The sequence below is a fragment of the Polyodon spathula genome, chromosome 23, assembly GCF_017654505.1.
Source record: "Polyodon spathula isolate WHYD16114869_AA chromosome 23, ASM1765450v1, whole genome shotgun sequence".
NCBI lineage: Eukaryota > Metazoa > Chordata > Actinopteri > Acipenseriformes > Polyodontidae > Polyodon > Polyodon spathula.
In genome coordinates, this window is record NC_054556.1 from 9,425,433 (window position 1) to 9,445,123 (window position 19,691).

The window sequence follows — 19,691 nt, forward strand, 5'->3', positions numbered from 1 at the left end:
CACGTGAACAATAAACATCAAAGCAAAGACAAGAATTTTGAAAAAGATATTGCAGGACTGGTACAGCACAGATGACAGTGGCGGCAAGTAATGAGTTTGTATAAACTCAATACTGTGTTTGGTAATGCTTAAAGAACATCTTCTAAGCCTTTTAATGTCTCCAAATTGAACCAGAGTGCATACACAGTAAAAAACACAGAAAGCATGATTTTGCAAGCTGCCCAACAGATAACCCCTTTGCCTTTGTCTAACCTGTTCACATATCTGCACACTACTGAGCACCTGCTATCAATCATGATAAAAAAGAATATGCTAATGGGGTGGGGCACTTCAAAAGCGTATGTCAACCAAATCACTTAACCTTGGTCTCATGCTAGAGAGCAGATTTAGAACACATTGGGCCTTTCCTGGTTATAGTAGTCATATCAATAATAGGCTTGTTTTCATCTTCCTTCCCAGATGAGTCTTATTTATTTGATGCAAACACCACCCCACTATGCTAAGTGTGAAGGAATGACTGTCTCATTCTCGTTTTCCAAAATGTTTTCAATAATGAACATTTCTTAAAGTATTGTAACAAAGTATACTTCTACACACGCCAACAAGGCACTTCCCACGGAGTGACCCGTTTGTCAAACTAACAGGAAATGCCAGCTGAATCAGAATGGTTTCCTGCAGGTGTCAACTGGGTAACCGCATCAACAAATACAACTGCAGAGCTTCTGTCACAAAACAGACATTTATTTGTAAAGAGAGTCCTCTTGTAGTGGCTTGTTGGAAGTGCACCTACCATGAAGTACTTCAGTCCAGCCAGCTTCTCTTGGAAAGCCAAGCCAAACACTGTGATCTGTCATCACCAGATGACAACATCTCTGCAAGAAACACAGACAGCCATTAATGCAGAAATAAGAACCATTCTTCAATACACTTGTGACATATAAATGACTGGAGGTAGAGGATTACCATGTATGGGCCCAAATTCAGTACTACTACACATTAAAAGGTTCTTTAAGTGTTTGCTCTTCCTGTTACAACATTACTTCCTGTGACACACACACGGGGTCCACCAGAGTGAGTCTTTTTTGCCAGAATGTGGAATTTGACAATAGGAAGTGATACACTCAGAGGAAAAAGGAGGTGTAAATACCCTCCTGGTGTAAAATCTGAAATAAAATGTAACCCCCCCCCAAAAAAAAACAACCAAAAAAACAAAAAAAAAACAGAACAATAAACTCCAGTTTGGGGACAGCGGGTTATCAGGACTGTATTTACTACAGACATTATGGCTGGTTCAGCCGTGCATTTAATTCTATACCTGGAATGCTGACAGGATGTCCTCGCTGCAGGCCCAGTGTAACAGTTCATCGCGACATAGACGTTGAGCTCCGCTACATGGGATTCACAACTCTCAGCCCGATTCTGTCCCACCTCGCCCTCCCGCTGGAAGTGAAAAACACGCAAAATTAAGCCTTACCATGACTTCTACACATGCAGCAATAGGCTTGCGTCAAAAAATCCAGTGTGTGCATTTTATTTAAATACTTTAATTGACTAGCAATACCCTTCTTATGACTGTGTTTAAATAGATTACAATCAACATGTATTCCTAAGGGTAAAAAGTGACGGAATAAACCAGAACTTATTAATTTAAGACCGCCAGCACCCCTAATTTACAGAGTACGCAATTTCTAAACAATGGTCTTCTTTGGTCATCAAAACACAATGAGGGCACCTAATGTTGAAAATGTACGCATTCTGCACCTCACTTACTCTGTTTGTAGTCAGCTGGCGCCCTCTAGCGTGTAAAACGTGCAGAGAGCGAGCGAGCGAGAGAGAGAGAGAGAGATATTAGTGTTAGATCTGTGAGGCTGCGATGCACACACACACAAACGTAAACGCAGAAACACTGCTTAAGGGATTTACAGTACAGTTCAGTTTTTGGAAACGCTGCACAGTTGTTTTACCAAAATGCAAAATTATGTTTAATTTGGTCCCAGATAAACAGACACATATAACAGCAAGTCCAAGCTACTGCATATCGGTCATTGTATTTCTAGTAGCTTACCAAAAAAAAATGTTCCCCCAAATTCTTAATGGGGTCACCAAACCCGATTACTCCCACGGACAGCTCGCTTTTTTTTTTCACTGAGCACGTTACATACGAGCACTTGTATTTCAAACACTCACCTGTTTGTGTAGGCTGGTTATTCTGTATCGTGTCTGCTACGAACGAGATGGTTATTCTCCAGGAGTGAATGAAAGATACGAAAAAAACTAGCTTGCAAAACACTTTTTGCACCGCGACTATCAAGGAATTTCAGTTTTGTTTCTCTGATCAGTGGCGTACGTGACATTGTTCTTGATTCCAGTAATGTACTGTATATTTATTTCCTTAAGAGTTGGTGCAGTGTCGAGAGAACAAGTAAATTATAGCACCTCTAGAATAGACTGTACACTGGCCGTTGATTCCCACCTGCTGAATTAATTTAAAATATATCCATTATTTTGTTTTGTTCTGCAACCCCCTCTTCCACATACATTCCAGTCAAAATTACAGATGCTTTCTTTTCTTGTGTAGCTTTCAGTACACTACAGTAACACATAACTCGCTTCAATATTTTGTGTTCCGAACAATAAGACTGCCAGCTGCCGTATATTGAGTTAGGCAAATTAATTAATAGTAATCAGCTGTGAAATAAGCTTATTGCAACATGTATAGATATTAGCACCGCAGTCAAAGGCTAAGACGGTTGCTTGCTTGAATTTCCTTAAAAAAAAAAAAAAAAACACGGCAATTTAACATCAATATTACTTACTTTGACCAATGCATGTTTCAATTTGTGTATTTAAAATATGAAAACACAGGACAGTACTTAAATTTAAATAAATAAATAAATAAACACAACAAAGCAGTTGAACGGTATTTTGTTTCACTGATTGTAAACACAAACAACGTGATTCCTCAGTCCCCTCTCGCAAAGTAAAACCACTACACAGAAGCAACAGTACCATGGACAAGAGTACACGTTGGATTCCAACCGCTGCTCCCGTTCACACCTGGGCGTTTTGACGTCACCAGTAATTCTGCCACGTGTCATATTGAAGTATTGGGTCCCATTAAGCCACAGACAAACTGAGGTCCATGTAACTAAATAACCCTGTGCATGTGTAGATCAGATCTGATCCCTTTGTTTTAAGCCCCATATGCAATAAAAGTGCTAGGAGCCAGATATTTGGTTGCAGCCATTTAAACTGTTGTACAAGCTTTCTTTATTACTGAACAAGGCTGTGATGTTAATTTATATTATTCTAAAAAAACCAAGAAAATACAGCTTGCAAGTTTTTTAAAGTTTGTGTTTTAACACATATTAAAAAAATAAATACAAAAACAGGCATGACCTGTAATTGAAATGTAACAAAATGCAACTGTTTATTTGTGGGCAAATTTAAAAGACAATCACTTTCTATATAATACACACAAACATAATTGAGACAATGTTTTCATATGGCAGAAACATATGGTAACATGAATTGAATAACCTATACACTTTATACACCCATACTTAGTTAATTTATGAAACATGCATACGAAATTCAACATACAAAACAAGCATAAAAATACCACCTGAGAATTAACCCATGAATGCAAATCTGAAGTAGACTGTTCCCTTTCTTTACCATCACATCGGTTTGATCCTAACAACAGAAGAGTTTAAACTGTGGTTTCAGAATGCATGCAGTGCACTGAAGTAAGCCTGGAGATGGTGCTCACATCTAGCACTTTCAATCTTACTGTTGCCATTTTTCATGATGCAAGAACAGAAGGCCTAGTAGAAGAAACCTTATTTAAGTGTATGAACACCTCACTACATCCAAGCAGTTACTATATCCGGTCAGCACAAGACTGTCTGTGTTTAAATTATCCAATCACACTTGGCCCACTGGTACATTTGGAAAGAAGTGCAGGTTAGGAGCAGCTCTGTCTGTGATGATTTCTTGGCCCCCAGCAGTCACAGCTGTAGAAAGCCATCTAGTTTTTGCAGGTTGGCGGAAAGCATCCCATTCAGTGGCCTTGTTACTTTCTTACGCTTAACCTTCCGTAGTGGTGGAGAGAGATCTGCAAGAGGAGACTGAGGAATCATGTTAAGGAAAGAAAACTGTTAAAAAAAAAAAACACATCAAATGATAAATTGGTGTGCAGGTGACTGGACTTACCCTTCTGACCAGAGGCGGCCAATCAAGGTCCTGGAGGGCTATTCCAGTCCTGGTCTTTTTTCCAACCCTGTTCTAAATTGTTTAAATGAACCAATTACACCTTCAGACCCTAAAGTAATTCATTAACTCATTTTATCTTTTAAACCTGGAGTGGAATGGCCCTTCAGGATCGTGATTGGCCACCCCTGCTTTAGACCACTTAAAAAGAAAACCACAATTCCTACGTCCAAGTCAATCAATGCAAGTTCGACCACCAGGTGGCATAAGCAAAGTTTGGAAATCAAGAGGTGAATATATATATATATATATATATATATATATATATATATATATATATATATATATATATATATATATATATATAAAAAAAAAAACACACCTCAAACATGTAGGGTACTTTGAGCCAAAACACATGTTTTATATCACTATTAAATAACATGCTGTACAGTGTTTCTAATTTCTGAGTCTTATTGCACAGGTTTTGTCAAGTAAGGCAAGTGATTTATTACTGCATTTAGGGCACTGCTGAAAAATAATATAATAAAGCCGTTTGTGTGTAATAATTATTTGTCACATTTTATTACCTCACAGGGAGCTTCCACTAAACTAAAAAGTTACTAAAATCTGCATAGTGTAGGTAGCACCATTAATGGCGAAAGGGAAAGTAGCAGCAATTCACCACGTTACGTGTGTACAAGCTTTGAAGAGCCATCCTAGCTAATTTATTGATTAGGATACAGGTTGTATGAACTTCGTTCTTCCGCCAAGTCCATCAAAACCAGTTCTTATCTAGAAGAGGAATTAAAAAAAAGTGAAAATGTTAGTCTTTCAGTAATATACTTTCATTCTTAATATCCTTTGCTACAATGTCAAATATAACACTGAAAACACTGTGAAACTTGCTGTACAATGGAAGAAAGAAATAAGACTTCTAGAGTTGGTTTGGATATATAAATTGGTTGGAAGATTCTAGTTCTAGATTTATACGAGTGCATTTCCGTAACTACATTTATAGCCATTATCTCAAAAAAATGAGATTAAAATTAACTTTGTTTTTATTTAATTTTAATGCCAGGAAGGACATGCTATTGAATATCCATTTAAAAAAGTCAGACAAGTATTGGAATATTCATTAACTTCCAAAACTTAATTAAAGCCATAATATGTAACACTATATAAGTAATAATAATAAGAATAATCATACATTGTCCCAGTATCATTATTCGTCTTTAAGCTTAAGGTATTCATTGAATTGGTTGTACTGGCATGGGCCCCCAAACTAAAAGATCACTAGATATTTATATCAAATAATTTAAGTAAACTGTAAATGTTTCCATTTGAAACTTCAGGTTTTTACACAATTACAGTTTTATTCTATAGATGACCGCCTTGTTTCAAGTTTGATTTTATAATACAAATGATCCAACATTAGGAATGTATTTTCCATGTGCTATTATAGTTTTCTCCTTAGTGGGTTAAAACATTCATTAAACAGCTGCTTGGGGCTTGTAGTGGATCCTGCTAGATTACACTTTTGCTATGGCAAGCGGAAAATGTATTTTAAATCTGGACAGCTGGGCTGCTGTGTGGAGGATTTGAGAAGCTTACTAGTTGGAAAACTGGTCTGACAGTGTGTTAAACAGTGAGTTTGAGTAACTCCGTGGTTAAAATGCTAGGCAGGACTGTACATTGGAACCCACTTACAGCACCCCCTTTGCCTCTTTGTGGATCTAGCAGACTTCCAAAAGTGTTCTTTCTGAAGAGCAGAGAGTTGCGAAGGAATGGAGCAAGAGCAATATCCTCCTCTGCTTCCTTGCCTTTGGTGCTCTAAAGAAAGGAACAGTAGCTGGATATGAGAAAAATGAAGTAAACCTGGGTAGTAAATGATACACTTCATACACCTTCCAGAGTCCAGATCAGCCCGCACTCATCCAGTTGACACACTCACTGCAATATCCTGTATTAGTTAAGCCTGGGGTTACTTCAAGCCATTTATTTATTTATACCTTGTTTTCTACGGAGTACTTAGCATGTTGGCTTGAGGCAGATCTAAGAATAAAAGACAAAAGGTGGTGTATTATTTATTTATACCACTGCAATGTGCACATGGAATACAAAATATATACTGTATTCATTTCAGCGACAAAAGGACAGCGAAACTGTTGAATTGTAGCATACAGTATATTGTGCAATTAGCAGACATTTATGTTAGCAAACAAATTGATAGCAGGCTAATAAAAGGTTTAGAATATGAATTGTGATAATTATCAATGAGATGCACTTGTGGAAAATTCTGGCACAGCTGTTAATGCGAGATGCTACACAGTGAGAATTGCTCCTTACTGAGTGGCCTCCAGTCTGATCTTTCTGGAGGGGGTAGTGATGACAGGTTTCTTGCTCAGGTCCTCTGGGGTGGATACATCAAAGGTCATGTTAAGGTCAATGTCCTCGCTGTTCATTGGTCGTCGCAGGCAGGGCTGTTTCAACTGGATGGGTGCTGGACTGTCAAGAAGGGGGAGGGAGGGAGGGGGAAGAAGAAAAAAAAAAAACGGACTGGTGCTTACCCAAATTCTGTTGCACCACACATATGAAATGTGCAATTTTCCCTGAACTATGGAATTACCCATTGTCTTTAAGGCTCTAATTCCAGAAAGCCATAAAAGGCAGTTAAGATTTGATGTTCAATTTAATCTGATGCATTTCACCATTTGTATCCTTTCGCCACTGACTATTTCTCAGTATTGCAATCACTGACCTCTCAAACACCAGCCGGCTGATGGCTTCATTGGTACGAGACGGTGTGCTCAGTGTCTTCTGTAGGAACTCCACTTTCTTCTTCAAACTCTGACACAAACACATATGCATCCTTTAATTAAAATATGACAAGTGCTTCAACAATATAGCCTTTCATGGCTCAACCGACCAAAGTTAGTACCTTAAAAATGCATTTACAGTTTACAAGTGAAATAATGTTTTGAAATAAATATCCATGGAAACTATTCAATTCATGCAAGCCTTTTTAAGTTGCAAATTGTTAATTCCCCAAGTCTCCTTCACTTGGATATATTGTGCATGCACTTAAAGAAGATGAATTATAAAGAAACTCACCGTGATTTGCTTGTCAGTATTCACCAGTTCCTGCTGGGCTGCTTTCAAGTCTTCTTTTGTTCGATTCAGCTCCAATATAGCCTTATCAAACTGCAGAGTAAGCATGTAGTGCAGGTCATTGACCATGTGTTTGTTATTGCAATGTTGTTGTGTGATGGTGCTGTTACCACTATCAGTGAGAACCAGAGAAATCATATGCCTATGTATGAGAGGGTGGCACACTCCTTCACATTTTTAAATCTAGGCAATAAAGAACATTTCTAACATGTTTCATATGCTACAACAGTACTCCTAGTCCTATCCTAACCAAGGAATTTGCCACTTTAGTTGGTTTACCTTGCTGTTTGATGAAAACAGTTCTCTCTTGAGTTTTTCAGTCATCTCATTTGCGGTTCTGTGGTTTGTTTTCAGGTTTTCATATTCTCTGGTCATGAGGGGATTAAAAAAGAATCTTCACAATTTCTTACAGCCACTATTAACCAACAAAACGTTATGCATTAAAATGAATGTTCATACTACAGATTATGTAAACAAATAATTGCCATTAACATTTCACAAATAAACGTCACCCCATAGGAAAAAGTAACAAATAAAACAAAGGCTCAATAAGGGAAGTAAAATGTAATTCAAATCATTAGCAAGTCATTTAATATCACTATTTATTATAGCTGGGCTGCAAATCTGATGTCGCTTTTACTTCTTGAGAGAGACGCAGTAGATGGAGAGCTGCTCGACAGCACCCTGGCCCACTCCCATATCCCGGATCATGGCCTCCACCTCCCCACGCTGGCCCTGGAGAAGAAGGTCAAGACTGTAAGGGGGGAAAAAACACACAAACACTCTGGTTAGCATGGGCTGAAAAGTAATGCAAACAATACTTATTTCATTAAGATGAGTCTTGAGTCTTCTGTATATTCTTGTACTACCAAACGTGCATTTTTAGGTAGTACAGAAAGGGCAGAGGAAGAAATTGTACTGCCAGTGCTTACTGAAACTAAAAACGATATCTTTGTGTAACGAGTACTATGAAAATGAAGACTAGAAGGAGGGAGTGTACCTCTCGAATGTTTTCATCTTGGTCCTCAGACGTCGTGTTTCCTCTTTTGCAGACTTGATCTCATTTTGCTGGTTCTCCAGGTACTTCATCTGTTTCTAAGGGGTGGAGGAAAAGCGGGTCAGACGTCTTTTTGCACTCACATTCCAAAATAAAACTGCTTATTATCCCAAAGTTCTTGAAAGGTGGAAGAGGCTAGTATACTTAGCCTCCTGTTGCTACATTCCTTGAACAAGGACAACATGTTCATTTAGAAGTTTGGAATAGACAATAAAATTATAATTAACCAGACAATCATATGGGAAAACATGAAACTCCCACCCCCTTTACCCTAAGAGTGGAGCACAACATTTCCTTCTCCTCTAGACTCCTCTTCAGGGACTCTAAGGTGGTGTTGCGTTGATTAACAGTCTCTCGCAAAGAGTCAATAATCTTCTGGCTTTCCCTCCACTCTGATTCTGCAAGCCAAGAGCTATATTAATACCTGGCTCATGAATGTCCACAGATTCATCAGTTTTGGATGACCTGTTCTCCAGATAAAAATACAAGTGTGACATAATGCCTCCATTATATCCCAGACTATTGCTGGGGGACAATAATACAAACCTCCACCTCCCCCCAAAAAAAAAAAACCTAGTGTGATCGAAACTACAGTACTATACATAGTCCTACTTTCATGATACAAAATACAATTATCTTAATTTGTACTGATTAAGAATTTCCATGAGTTATGGTTCACTACTTATTTCTAACCAAAATAAATCAAATTTTTTGACTGCCCACAGTCTCCAAGATGTCGGTCACTTAAATAAATAAATAAAAGCTCTATCTACCTTTTGTGCTCAGCAGCACCCGGATCCTGCCCAATTCATTCTGAAACATATTTGAATAATTAGTGTGACCAATTACTTTAACATACACCACAGTGGAAAAAAATATATTACTACACCAACATAATTAGATCTGCTGACAATACAGGCAATTAAAATGTGTAGTCTTTCCAGCCTACTCAAATTTGAAGGAGTCATACCTGTAAGCTCTCAGGATCCAGAGTAGGGGCCCCCTCTTCCAACACTTGATCGAAAAACAGCTTGCTTATGATGTGTCTAGGGCTGACCTGATGGACAGGGAGGGGAACAGAAGACTCTTGTAAGAGATTTCATACCAACATAGGATTTTAAGCTAACTTCACCTTTGACAACATTGAATTAGATGCTTCCTGACTAAATGTAAACATTATTTTTTTTTTTTTATTAAAAAGAATGTATAAAAAACATTTTAACCAAGGATGAAGAGTCAATATTGCACAGCATTTGAGGGTGGTAATGCCATCTTTGGCATTACTAACTCCGAATTAGGTTATGATAACAGTTTATGAACAGTGTCATGTAATATACACCATTATTGTGCCACATGGGAACACTCTTGTTTTATTAAATAGCCTTTTAAAAACGGCAGTGCTGACAATGTGCATTTTTCTATTTATAGTTTAGATTAGTTTTGTTGTTGAAATGGCAGTACTATTTGGTGAATTACAGAATTTGAAAAAAAAGGAACATTCTGCTCTTACTGCAGAGATAGAAATCAGACTTGTGTGGCAGTTTGGACCATGTTTGTGAACATACGTAACCTAATTGAGTGGTCAAGAATTAGCACATTGCCCGAGACAAATAAAAACTGTTGTAAAGAAGGTTAAAATATACAACTAGAGAAGTGAAACTAAAATGGTTACATCAAATATTAAAAGGTGCAAGATAGATCTGGGAGATACCTGTTTCCTGCACTGTGGACAGGTTTTGGAGGGAGCTGTCTGGAACCACTGAAGAAGACTGTAAAGCAAATAGGAAGATTATAAATAATATATTAAATCTATTAGAGCATGTCAACATTTCACAAAAATAAAATAAAAACATCCTCAAGAAAAGTGCAAAATATTCCTTAGTAACCTGCATTGAGTTATGATGACGTATTAGGCCTAATACCTTACATATAAAAAGTGAAACAAAGTGAGCGGCTGTCTTGGATTATGTGTAATAAACAAAAAGCTTCTGGAAACATTCGCAATATAAAGTTCCTATAGAAAAAAATAAATAAAGTAATTATAACTTGGCTTGCTTCTTGCGCACACCAGATGTGTCTCACTTACCATTCATAATGAAAGGTGTGCCCGCACAGTATAGCAGCCACATCTTTTGAGTTATCGAAATAATCTGAGCAGATGGTGCAGTATGCACGAATCGGCATTCTTCACAGCCTATGGGGAGAAAGACAAAAAAGATATATATATATATATATATATATATATATAAATAATATATATACCCACACACACACACACTAACTGTTTCACTATTGCTATTGTTAGCAATTTAAGTTATTTCTAAAATAGACATTATTACATTACTGTATACAATAATGTATCCATAATCGTTTTATAGGCTCACGCTTGACTTTGGTAGCATCAGCAAGCCAGGTATATAGGCTTCTCAAACCTTGTAATATGTAAAGATAGGAGCAAAACACTGAAATCACCTAATTGTAAAATGATGTACACGTCTATCTTGTATTAATGACATTACACTGCAGAATGGTCTTCCTACCAACGTCTCCTTAGATATTCCATACGGTTACTCTACTGTTTTTGTTTGTTTGTTCCATTTTCTTTTTTTTAAATAGGCCCACTTATAGTAGTCTAAAACAAGAAAAAACAGACGCCTAAGTGAATATAGTCTACTTAAATGTACTGTACTAAGAGAGATTCTAGATTATTGTTGTAAATTGAATACGCAAAGGCCATACACAGCGCACTGAAACGTGCCATGCTCCATTATTTAAATATTACAATTAGTGAGTGCGATTAGAATAGGTACAGCACTGCACTACCCAAACACAACAGGAGAAAACATAAACAAACCAAAACATACACACAACGACACGCGACATACTTACAGATTTGTATCCCTTGGGCATAAATGAAAACGGAATTAAATCAATAAACCTTAAAAAATATTTATATATACACATTCATGTTAAACAAATTACGACCTGGGACTCCACTGCTTATAACCGCCTACAGAACTTCTCATTCTCAGAAACTATACGCATTTCACTTTTACATAACCGATTTATTGTCTCTGTTCAGCTCGGTGGCTTTACGTCTAATGCGTAGTTTACGAAATGTGTTGTTGGTCGTTTACTTCCGCTCTTTTTTCATTGTGCCCGCGCTCAGTTCAAATTTAGGCCAAACACGTTACACATTTCCGCTGTAGGCTGACTCTCCGGCTGTCTGTTGGTTGGTTGGTTATTCAATACGATGACACCTGTGAGGCAGAAACACCCTCAAACAAGAATTAAAACAATACCAGGCTGCCCAGGTTACTGCTGTTGGACCAGCACATTTACAAAAGAGGATAATACATTGTATGTAAACATATGACTAATAACAGTCATTTCATAGTATTTTTAATACTATTACTAAGCATTTAATAACATATAATTTCAAACTATTTTTGTGGAATCTTTCCAAGCATCTTGTTGTACTAATATTTTGAAATAACTGATCAAGCAACTTGCTCATACATTTCAGAATAAACTAATATGCTATTACTGCATTATCATTTTGCATATCTTTTTTCTTTTTTTTTTTTAATGGATGTAGCTTTCTTGTAAAGGCATTGGAGGAACTCACCATTAGTGTTCTGTACTTCATTTTGGAACATTTTGTTGACTGCCAGCTGTTGAATCTGCCATTCATATGTTGACCAGCATTTTCAAATTAGTTTCAGTGAGATTTGTGGTGGTTCTTAATATGCTAAAGCTTATCAGATTAGAATTGCCCTTTCTGATACGACTTTGCTGTAACATATAAGCATGTATTTACCCTAAAATGATCTGAAGTAAATTTAAGGTAGTACTTAGTTGTGTAGCACATCCTTGCTCTGACTGAGCTGGTAACAGATCTGTTTGCAAAACAGATTCACTTTGGTGGCACTATACCCCAGAGTTTTGATTACATTTCTTTGCTTGGTGCAAATTTTTGTTCACATGCAGAAAATCATCACAGCCAGCATTGCTATGAGGAAACACTAAATAATTTTTCATGGCTTTGGAAAGCAGTGGAAATTGGTCTCCAAGACACTGTACTTTTCAGTTAACTCTTCTTGTTCCAAAAGACATCCACTAGCATTGATTCAGTTTCAAAGTCAAACTTGCTTGATCGCTGGTAATCAATTCATTGCTGAGGCTGTCCATTTCTTTTATGGGAAATACTGGAAAGGTGTTCAGTAGCTTCACTAGACAACTCATGTCTGCTTCTCTTCCTGAAAGCTACAGACAAACACTGTAAAATGTCATTCTTCATTGTGAGCTTTTCAAGAAGAGCTCTAGTAGCTTCCTTGTACAACTTTCTGACACTACCGAATCTTCCTCTTCCCATCTTTACCAGCTTTATCACTGTTTGCATTAATACATATGTGAAAGGCTTGGAACAAATTGCATCGATTGTTCCCAATTATTATTATTATTATTATTATTATTATTATTATTATTATTATTATTATTATGTTTCTTTTAAATTCTCTTAAAGTGTTTTTATAGAAATGATGATGTACTGTACTACAAATACAAAAAGATATATATATACACACACACACACACACACACTTAAAGGCGGATCGAGCAAAACGTTTCCTTTCATGAGTGGTGAGGGGTGCAGTTTATCGAAGAACTTCATCCTCCTCCACAAAAAGGCCTGTCTTGAGAAATCCATCAAAGGACGTGGGAGTATAATTGTTTTTCAAGGCTATTCAGCGCTTCAGGTTTCTTACTGTAGGAAAGTTCAAAGTTCACAAGTACATACCTATGTTGTTAGAGGCAACACTCTGAAAAGGTGCAGTTTCTTACATTGATGTTACTTGCTCTGCTAAAATACAATTCCTTGGTGTGTGGGTTAGCTGCATTGTTCTATAAGTTACTTCATCAGAAAACCCACATTAATTACATCAAATTAAATTAATTGTAGTTTTAAAGCACAGGAAACAAAACTAGTGCAGGTTGAATGATTTAACTGCTATTTAAAAAAAATAAAAAATAATATAACTTATTCAGGGTCTCTTAAGCACCCTTCTTTATAACTTACAGACAGGATTTCTGAAAATATGCAGCATGATGTTTTTATTATATCTTATGGGGTCTTACAACTTTAACAACACAAGAGAAAAAAAAATAAAAAAAACCCTGACAGAAGAAACAACAGCAAGAGTCCAATGAAGAAATCTTTATTACCATCAAATGATATTCTAATAAATATTGGCTAGAACAGGGGACACAGAGGGCTTTTAAATAAGAAACATGAGTCACCAGTTCATCGTTCAATTCATATTCATTCCAATAAATAAATAAACAAATACATTCAGAAAACAGAATATTGCCCAACATGATGTCTAGGTTATGCAACAGAAAAGTACTGTATTAAAAAGCTGACACAAATTATAATCAAATACTGTAACTTGCTTTCTATTCTCTACCTACTTTTTCAAGCATTTTTCAAGAAACACAAAGTTAGATGTCATGAATCTTAGTGATGAACCGTGCTATATTGCTTAATATACAAAACTAAGCAATTAGCAGCCATTTCAGTCGTGTAAAATATTTATATAAAGGAATATTGAGAAATGATTTAAATTGAATGCCGTATGAATGAAAGGGATTTAAGAGTAAATTCCCATAAATCTAAATAAAAATCAAAATGGTACAAATCTGTTAGTAACACATATCCTGCCACGACTCTAAATACAAAATTAGGACAGAACATCATGACTTTTATCCACAGTATCCTATCATCATGACCTACATCCATGTCTTACTCACAGGAAAGGTCGGATTAAGACTCAAAGAGAATTTTGGAAATTAGGCCGTCACCTGTTCTAATGATTGACCACTTTTACCTGTACCACTACCATTATACATAGATATGTGGCTGCTTCCGATGTATAGATATCACTGTCTATAATGTCGTTTCGACATTGCTTTGGAAATGCAGGATATACTGCTTTTTGTAACACAAAACAAAAAGGCCACCCAGTAGAAGGAGATCCCCTTTTCGAGTAGGTCTTGTTTTTCCCCATACCCTTTGAGTTAAGATGCAGTGAGATGCTGGAGCTGCTGGAGCAGTGGCTACTGACACACTATGTCCTGCAGATCCAGAAAGCCCTCTCCACCAGCCCGCTGCCATTCCCTGCCCATGGTTTAAATCTTTTATTATTATTATTATTATTATTATTATTATTATTATTATTATTATTATTATTTGTTTCAATTTTTTTCTCAACCAAAATTGAAACAAATAAAAGAGGCACAGTAGCTTTTTTGTTAAAATTAACAAGATAGTAAGCTTGTGTCCAAGAGCAAAGTTTAAGTATATGTTTTTTAAGTATATATTATGTTGTTGTTGTTTAGAGGGATTAAAAAAGCAGCCGATTACTTGCGAGTGAAAGACCTGGCCTACAAACAAGCAGGGCTCTGCCGTTGTACCGAAAGGGTGATGAAGGACAGGCTAAAAGAACCTCAAAAAGAAGAAACACAAAAGAAAAGAGACCCAGTTGTATGTCCAGAAGAGAAAGGCTGACATCTGATGGACAGAGATTTGTTGGACTTGGGAGACAGAAACATAAAGGTATTTTAGTTTAGTTCTGTATTGCACAGAATTATGTGCATACTGTATAATATGAAAATGGGCGAGTGCGTTTGTGCCTATGTATGTGTATACATGTCTGTATGTATCATGCTTTATAATAAATGTCCCTTAATAAGATGTACTGCTACGTTACTACAGTACTTCAATAAATAATTGAAAATGATAAAACCAATAAGATAAATCATAAAATAAGTTGAAATGGTTTACCAATCCGCACCTGGTAGAACGTGTAGCATTGCCTACTGAAAATAAAAGCAATACTATAGATACAGCAATACCTTTGGCTCCCATACACCCAGTAGTACAGTGTCAATGATTTTTGTGAATTAGTTATTTAAGGAGTTACAGTCGAGTCATCATTATGACTACATTTTATGGACATGTCTTCATTTAAATCAGTACCATTGCACACTTATATACCATACTTTCCTGCACTTCTACTTGTGATTTTTTTATGTGTTTTATATTTAATGCATGTGAACATTTGCATGTGCATTTTCATATGTGCATGCACTGGAGTTTTATGGACGACTGTACTGTATGTTCATCAATACTTAAATATATTTCTAAATTATTTCTGTAACAGGCTGCTCACAGTGACTTCTATCTATCTATCTACACTGACCATGTAACTATATCCATTTACATGGTCAGTCTATCTATCTCTCTTTGCAATTTAAGACCAGTTGTTGTTCATTTTATCACGAAAGGCATGGAATTTGGAGGGGAATGCGTATATATAGTATTTATACCTTCAAACCTCCCTTATATATATATATATATAATATATATATATATATATATATATATATATATATATATATAATATACTATTATGTGTGTGATATACTTACATATTTATGTTTATTTACATGGCTGAGGCTTATACCAAATCTTTATTCATCAATTGCCTACAAACAACATGAAATGTATAAGAAATTTCAAAATGCATTCCAGTTTGGCTACTTCTACAGAGTTTTGTTTACAGCAGCAAGTTAAGAGCAGTGTCCCCAATCTGCCGGATGCCTGCGTAAAACTGCAGCCTAGAAATGCAAACACGTTCCCCTGTGTCAGAGGCAATATGATTGCAATACAAAGGTCTGAATTCAAAACTTCAGTGTCAATCGTGCAAGTAATTCAGTTGACTCCAACTTATTTTCAATGGGTTTTAACCCAAAACATTACAGTGAATAGAATACAAAAATCTAATCTCAGTGGCAATCTAATACTAAAACGTGACACCTCCATTAAAAGAATTAAAAGCTGCATTTTTAGAAGTGATATTGGTGGTCAAATAGGATCTCTCTCCCCTTTGCTCATTTTTTATTTTTTAGCAGAGTCTCTGCAGTTTTATTATGATGGGCCCATGGTTAGTTCAGTTTGTCAGGCCCCCGATGGGTTTAAAACAAAAAGGGTTTCAAATAAACGTTTTAAAATAAAATAAAATAAAAACATCTTCACTGCATCAATAAAAATGCCAATTAAAAAAAAAAAAAAAAAGTATTTACATTCAATCAGAGATGTTAAGTCTGTAGCGCCAATGTGTAAACAGCAGTCCTAACCCTAACCAAACCTTCTCTACACTAAACTATATATTATATATTAAGCTGACAGAAAAGTCAGAGAAGAACATGACAGGCTGTTAGAAATGAATAGCCAGCAGTGGATATAGCTGAGTATCTAATTTGTGGTGCAATGGAACTCAAAACCAGTCTGAATGATTGAAAGTACAACAAAGATAAAGCATGAAGAAACATGAAGCTATGTACTCCCTCTTAAGACTACACTTAGTGGAAGCAGTAGCAACAGTTTTCACTTAGCTGTTTCACAAAGCAGCCTGCAAAAATAGGCGGTTATTCTGGATCAGAAAAAAAAGCTCTTAAAGGAATCAAAGAAAAGAAAAAAAAACACTATCCATTAGGCATCCTCCCAGAAAGATGGGACACTGCTTCTTTAAGCTCTATACTAATTCTGCTGCGTGAGAGAGTTTAGCGGATTCAGCGTCACCATGCCAGCGCCTATATTACAAAGGAGAGTGGGGGTGTGAGGAGCTTTAGCCGTTCTGCTCGTCACAGGCTTCCACAGCAGGCTCCAGAGGGACGGGTGTTTCCCCGTTACATCGTGAAGACGCTGCCTCTTCCTCTTCCACCACACCCACTTGGGCAGAGCTGTCAGGCTGGGCGGGGCTGTCCTCCTCTGGGCTGGCTGGTTTGTTCTCTGGCTCGGAGCTCTGGGGCTCTGATGGCGTTGGGGCTTCACTGCTGCCCGGGCTGCTCTCTGACTCTGTGGCTGTGGGAGTATCACTGGAGGCTGGTGCAGCCAGGTCTGCTGATGCCGCTGGTGCCTCTGGGTCTGCCGGGGAAGCTGGGGCTGATGTAGCCGCTGGAGCAGTGGCTGCTGACGCACTCTGTTCAGGTGCCCGCAGTCGCTTCATGATTGTGGTCACCCGCACCGCTTTCTGTGGGGCACACAGGAAAGAGATGAACAGGGTGCTGCGCGTCAGCACATTTTAATATTCTCAAATGCTCATCAAATTGTCTGTATTTTCTAATTGTATATAGCCATACATATTTGGTAAATAGAGAATAATGCATGGGGTAGTGTGTAAATAAGTGGAATTTATCCAAGTACCCCACAAGAGGGTCAGCATTAAATTCTCATTTATCACACACGCAATATTTTTATAATTTCTGGTGAGCAATTTTTTTTTTTATGCTGGCTGTGCAGCGAGGGAGAGAAGACAGCAATAGTGTGAGGTACGGTTGGAATTCCTTTCAGTTTGACAGCTCACACTGGGGTCACGCTCTGTTGTTGGTGTTAATGAGCACATGTTTACTGTATCAGCCCACTGAAAAAACTGCTCTCCAGTTATTGTATACCAAAAGAATGAATATTTCTATGAAGTGTTTATCACCTTCCACTTTGCTTTGGCGAAGTTCTTTTCAATCTGTGCGCAGACACCGTCTTTTATGTTTTTGTCTGATGCAGCATTCCCTGAAATCCTGCAGAAACAGTTTTTAGTGGTTCATCAACAATACAAATAATACATTATGCACAAATCTCTGAAAAAAAAAAAAAAAAAAAAAAAACATAGCAAGAAAAAATGGTTGGAATAATGCTAAAACATTGGGAATGGTTAACCCAACGCAAATATATTCCCATGACCATTTCAATGCTTTTTAAATTATTCACAATAAAGTAAAACAAGGCACTAAATCGTGTTGCAGGTAATTTGTAAATGCTCCTGCTAATGATATCATATTAAGTAAATATGTAATGTACCTTTACTTTTAAACAGTTTAATTTACCACTCATGATTGATGGCTTCCTGTGTTGTCAGTCTCTGGTCTTGGTCCACGTCCATCAACCGGTTCACCAGCCCCTTGGCTGCAAACAATGAAAGAAGACACTGTGAACAAAGCAATCATCATTTCACAGTCTGGACTAAAGCAGTTCAGTTAGAAAGGGTCTACTTACACTTATTTGCATTCAAGTCCAATAAAGCACCCTGGTCCATAAACATTTACAGATACAGATAATCAATATTGCCCTTTATGTTTATTAGTACCGTATGTTCACTATAATTGAAGTTAACAGAATCTGTGGCTTTGAGCAGTCAACAACAGTTTCAGGAATATTAAACTGTATTTTATTAATAAAAAACAGACTATGAAAAGAATAACTAGATCGTGGGGTTAGATTTTTTAATTTTTTTTTTACCTGAATCAGAAATATCATCCCAATATGGGGAATCAAACTCATAGTCTCCTGCCAGGATTTTACGAAACAAGTTCTTGTCGTGATTCTCGTAATCTTCATCGTCAGTTTCATCATAGAACGGTGGATTACCTGATAGCCTATGGACATCAAAAACATTTAATTTCAGTAGACTAGACTTCTATACACTAGTTTCTTCATAATCTAAATTTCACTTTTAGTTGGTTTCACAGATCCTGATAAGCACTTAAGATTGGGTTAACTTTCCTAAGGTAACATTTGTTAATAATGGTAAGGGAATACTTACAGTATGTACATGATGACTCCAATAGCCCAGCAGTCAACTGGCCTTCCATATCTCTGCCTGGCAACTACTTCTGGAGCTGAGGGCGAAGACATTATCATCAGGAGTTATCATCAGCAAAAAAATAATTGTTATTGTTACCTTTGATTCTAGTATTAACATTCCTAATTTTAGTTTCTCATTTTCTGCGCTAATTTAAGTATTTATATGACTGTTTAATTTAATAAATAAATTATAAAGCAAAGCCCATATTGACAGCTTTTGTATCCATTTCCCACCTGCTGTCCAGACCTACAGCACACATTTTAAGATACCAATGGGACACCCACTCCCCTCCAAAAAGCCTTTCCTGATGCCTGACTCTTACCCAGGTATTCCGGGGTGCCACAGGGGTCCTTGATGAGCCCATTCGTCAGCTTGGCCAGATGGAAATCACTGATGACGATTTTTGAATTCTTTAAACGATTGTAGTAGACCAAGTTCTCCAGCTGAGATAAGAGGGAATAAAATACTCGATTTTCACCTTAAAATCTATTTTATTCCCTTCACTATGTGAGAAGGGGTTCCGTTTTTTGTAAGTGCTTCCTATAAAAGGTTAT

General features: G+C 36.9%; 2 protein-coding genes across 2 annotated transcripts in view; both read right to left on the reverse strand.

The window, feature by feature from the left end:
* Positions 1–3,405: 3,405 nt before the first annotated feature.
* Positions 3,406–11,547, reverse strand: LOC121297765 (E3 ubiquitin-protein ligase TRAIP-like). The gene is made up of 16 exons (XM_041224260.1): positions 11,327–11,547; positions 10,524–10,631; positions 10,149–10,206; positions 9,408–9,494; positions 9,211–9,250; positions 8,708–8,835; positions 8,381–8,475; positions 8,021–8,134; positions 7,660–7,747; positions 7,324–7,413; positions 6,971–7,059; positions 6,559–6,717; positions 6,222–6,264; positions 5,920–6,042; positions 4,954–5,004; positions 3,406–4,130 (listed from the first exon to the last, which is right to left on the reverse strand). Exons 2-16 carry the CDS (start codon positions 10,619–10,621, stop codon positions 4,011–4,013), a joined length of 1,383 nt encoding a protein of 460 aa, XP_041080194.1. The 5' UTR covers positions 10,622–10,631; positions 11,327–11,547; the 3' UTR covers positions 3,406–4,010.
* A 4,371-nt stretch (positions 11,548–15,918) lies between these two features.
* Positions 15,919–19,691, reverse strand: part of LOC121297803 (caM kinase-like vesicle-associated protein) — a 40,738-nt gene continuing 36,965 nt past the window's right edge. The window contains exons 6-11 of the mRNA XM_041224309.1: positions 19,460–19,580; positions 19,096–19,171; positions 18,792–18,928; positions 18,380–18,458; positions 17,986–18,073; positions 15,919–17,529 (exon numbers count right to left, since the gene is read on the reverse strand). Coding sequence (XP_041080243.1) covers positions 17,125–17,529; positions 17,986–18,073; positions 18,380–18,458; positions 18,792–18,928; positions 19,096–19,171; positions 19,460–19,580 — 906 coding nt within the window. The 3' untranslated portion in view covers positions 15,919–17,124. The remainder of the gene's footprint in view (positions 17,530–17,985; positions 18,074–18,379; positions 18,459–18,791; positions 18,929–19,095; positions 19,172–19,459; positions 19,581–19,691) is intronic.

Excerpts from the sequence above, each read along its gene's own strand:
- LOC121297765 (XM_041224260.1), bottom strand. The coding sequence starts at position 10,621 with ATGCCGATTCGTGCATACTGCACCATCTGCTCAGATTATTTCGATAAC. Across the intron at positions 5,005-5,919 it reads AAAGAGGCAAAGGGGGTGCT|ATAAGAACTGGTTTTGATGG; the intron begins GTAAGTGGGTTC and ends TTCCTCTTCTAG. Across the intron at positions 4,131-4,953 it reads GAACGAAGTTCATACAACCT|TCTCCTCTTGCAGATCTCTC; the intron begins GTATCCTAATCA and ends ATGATTCCTCAG.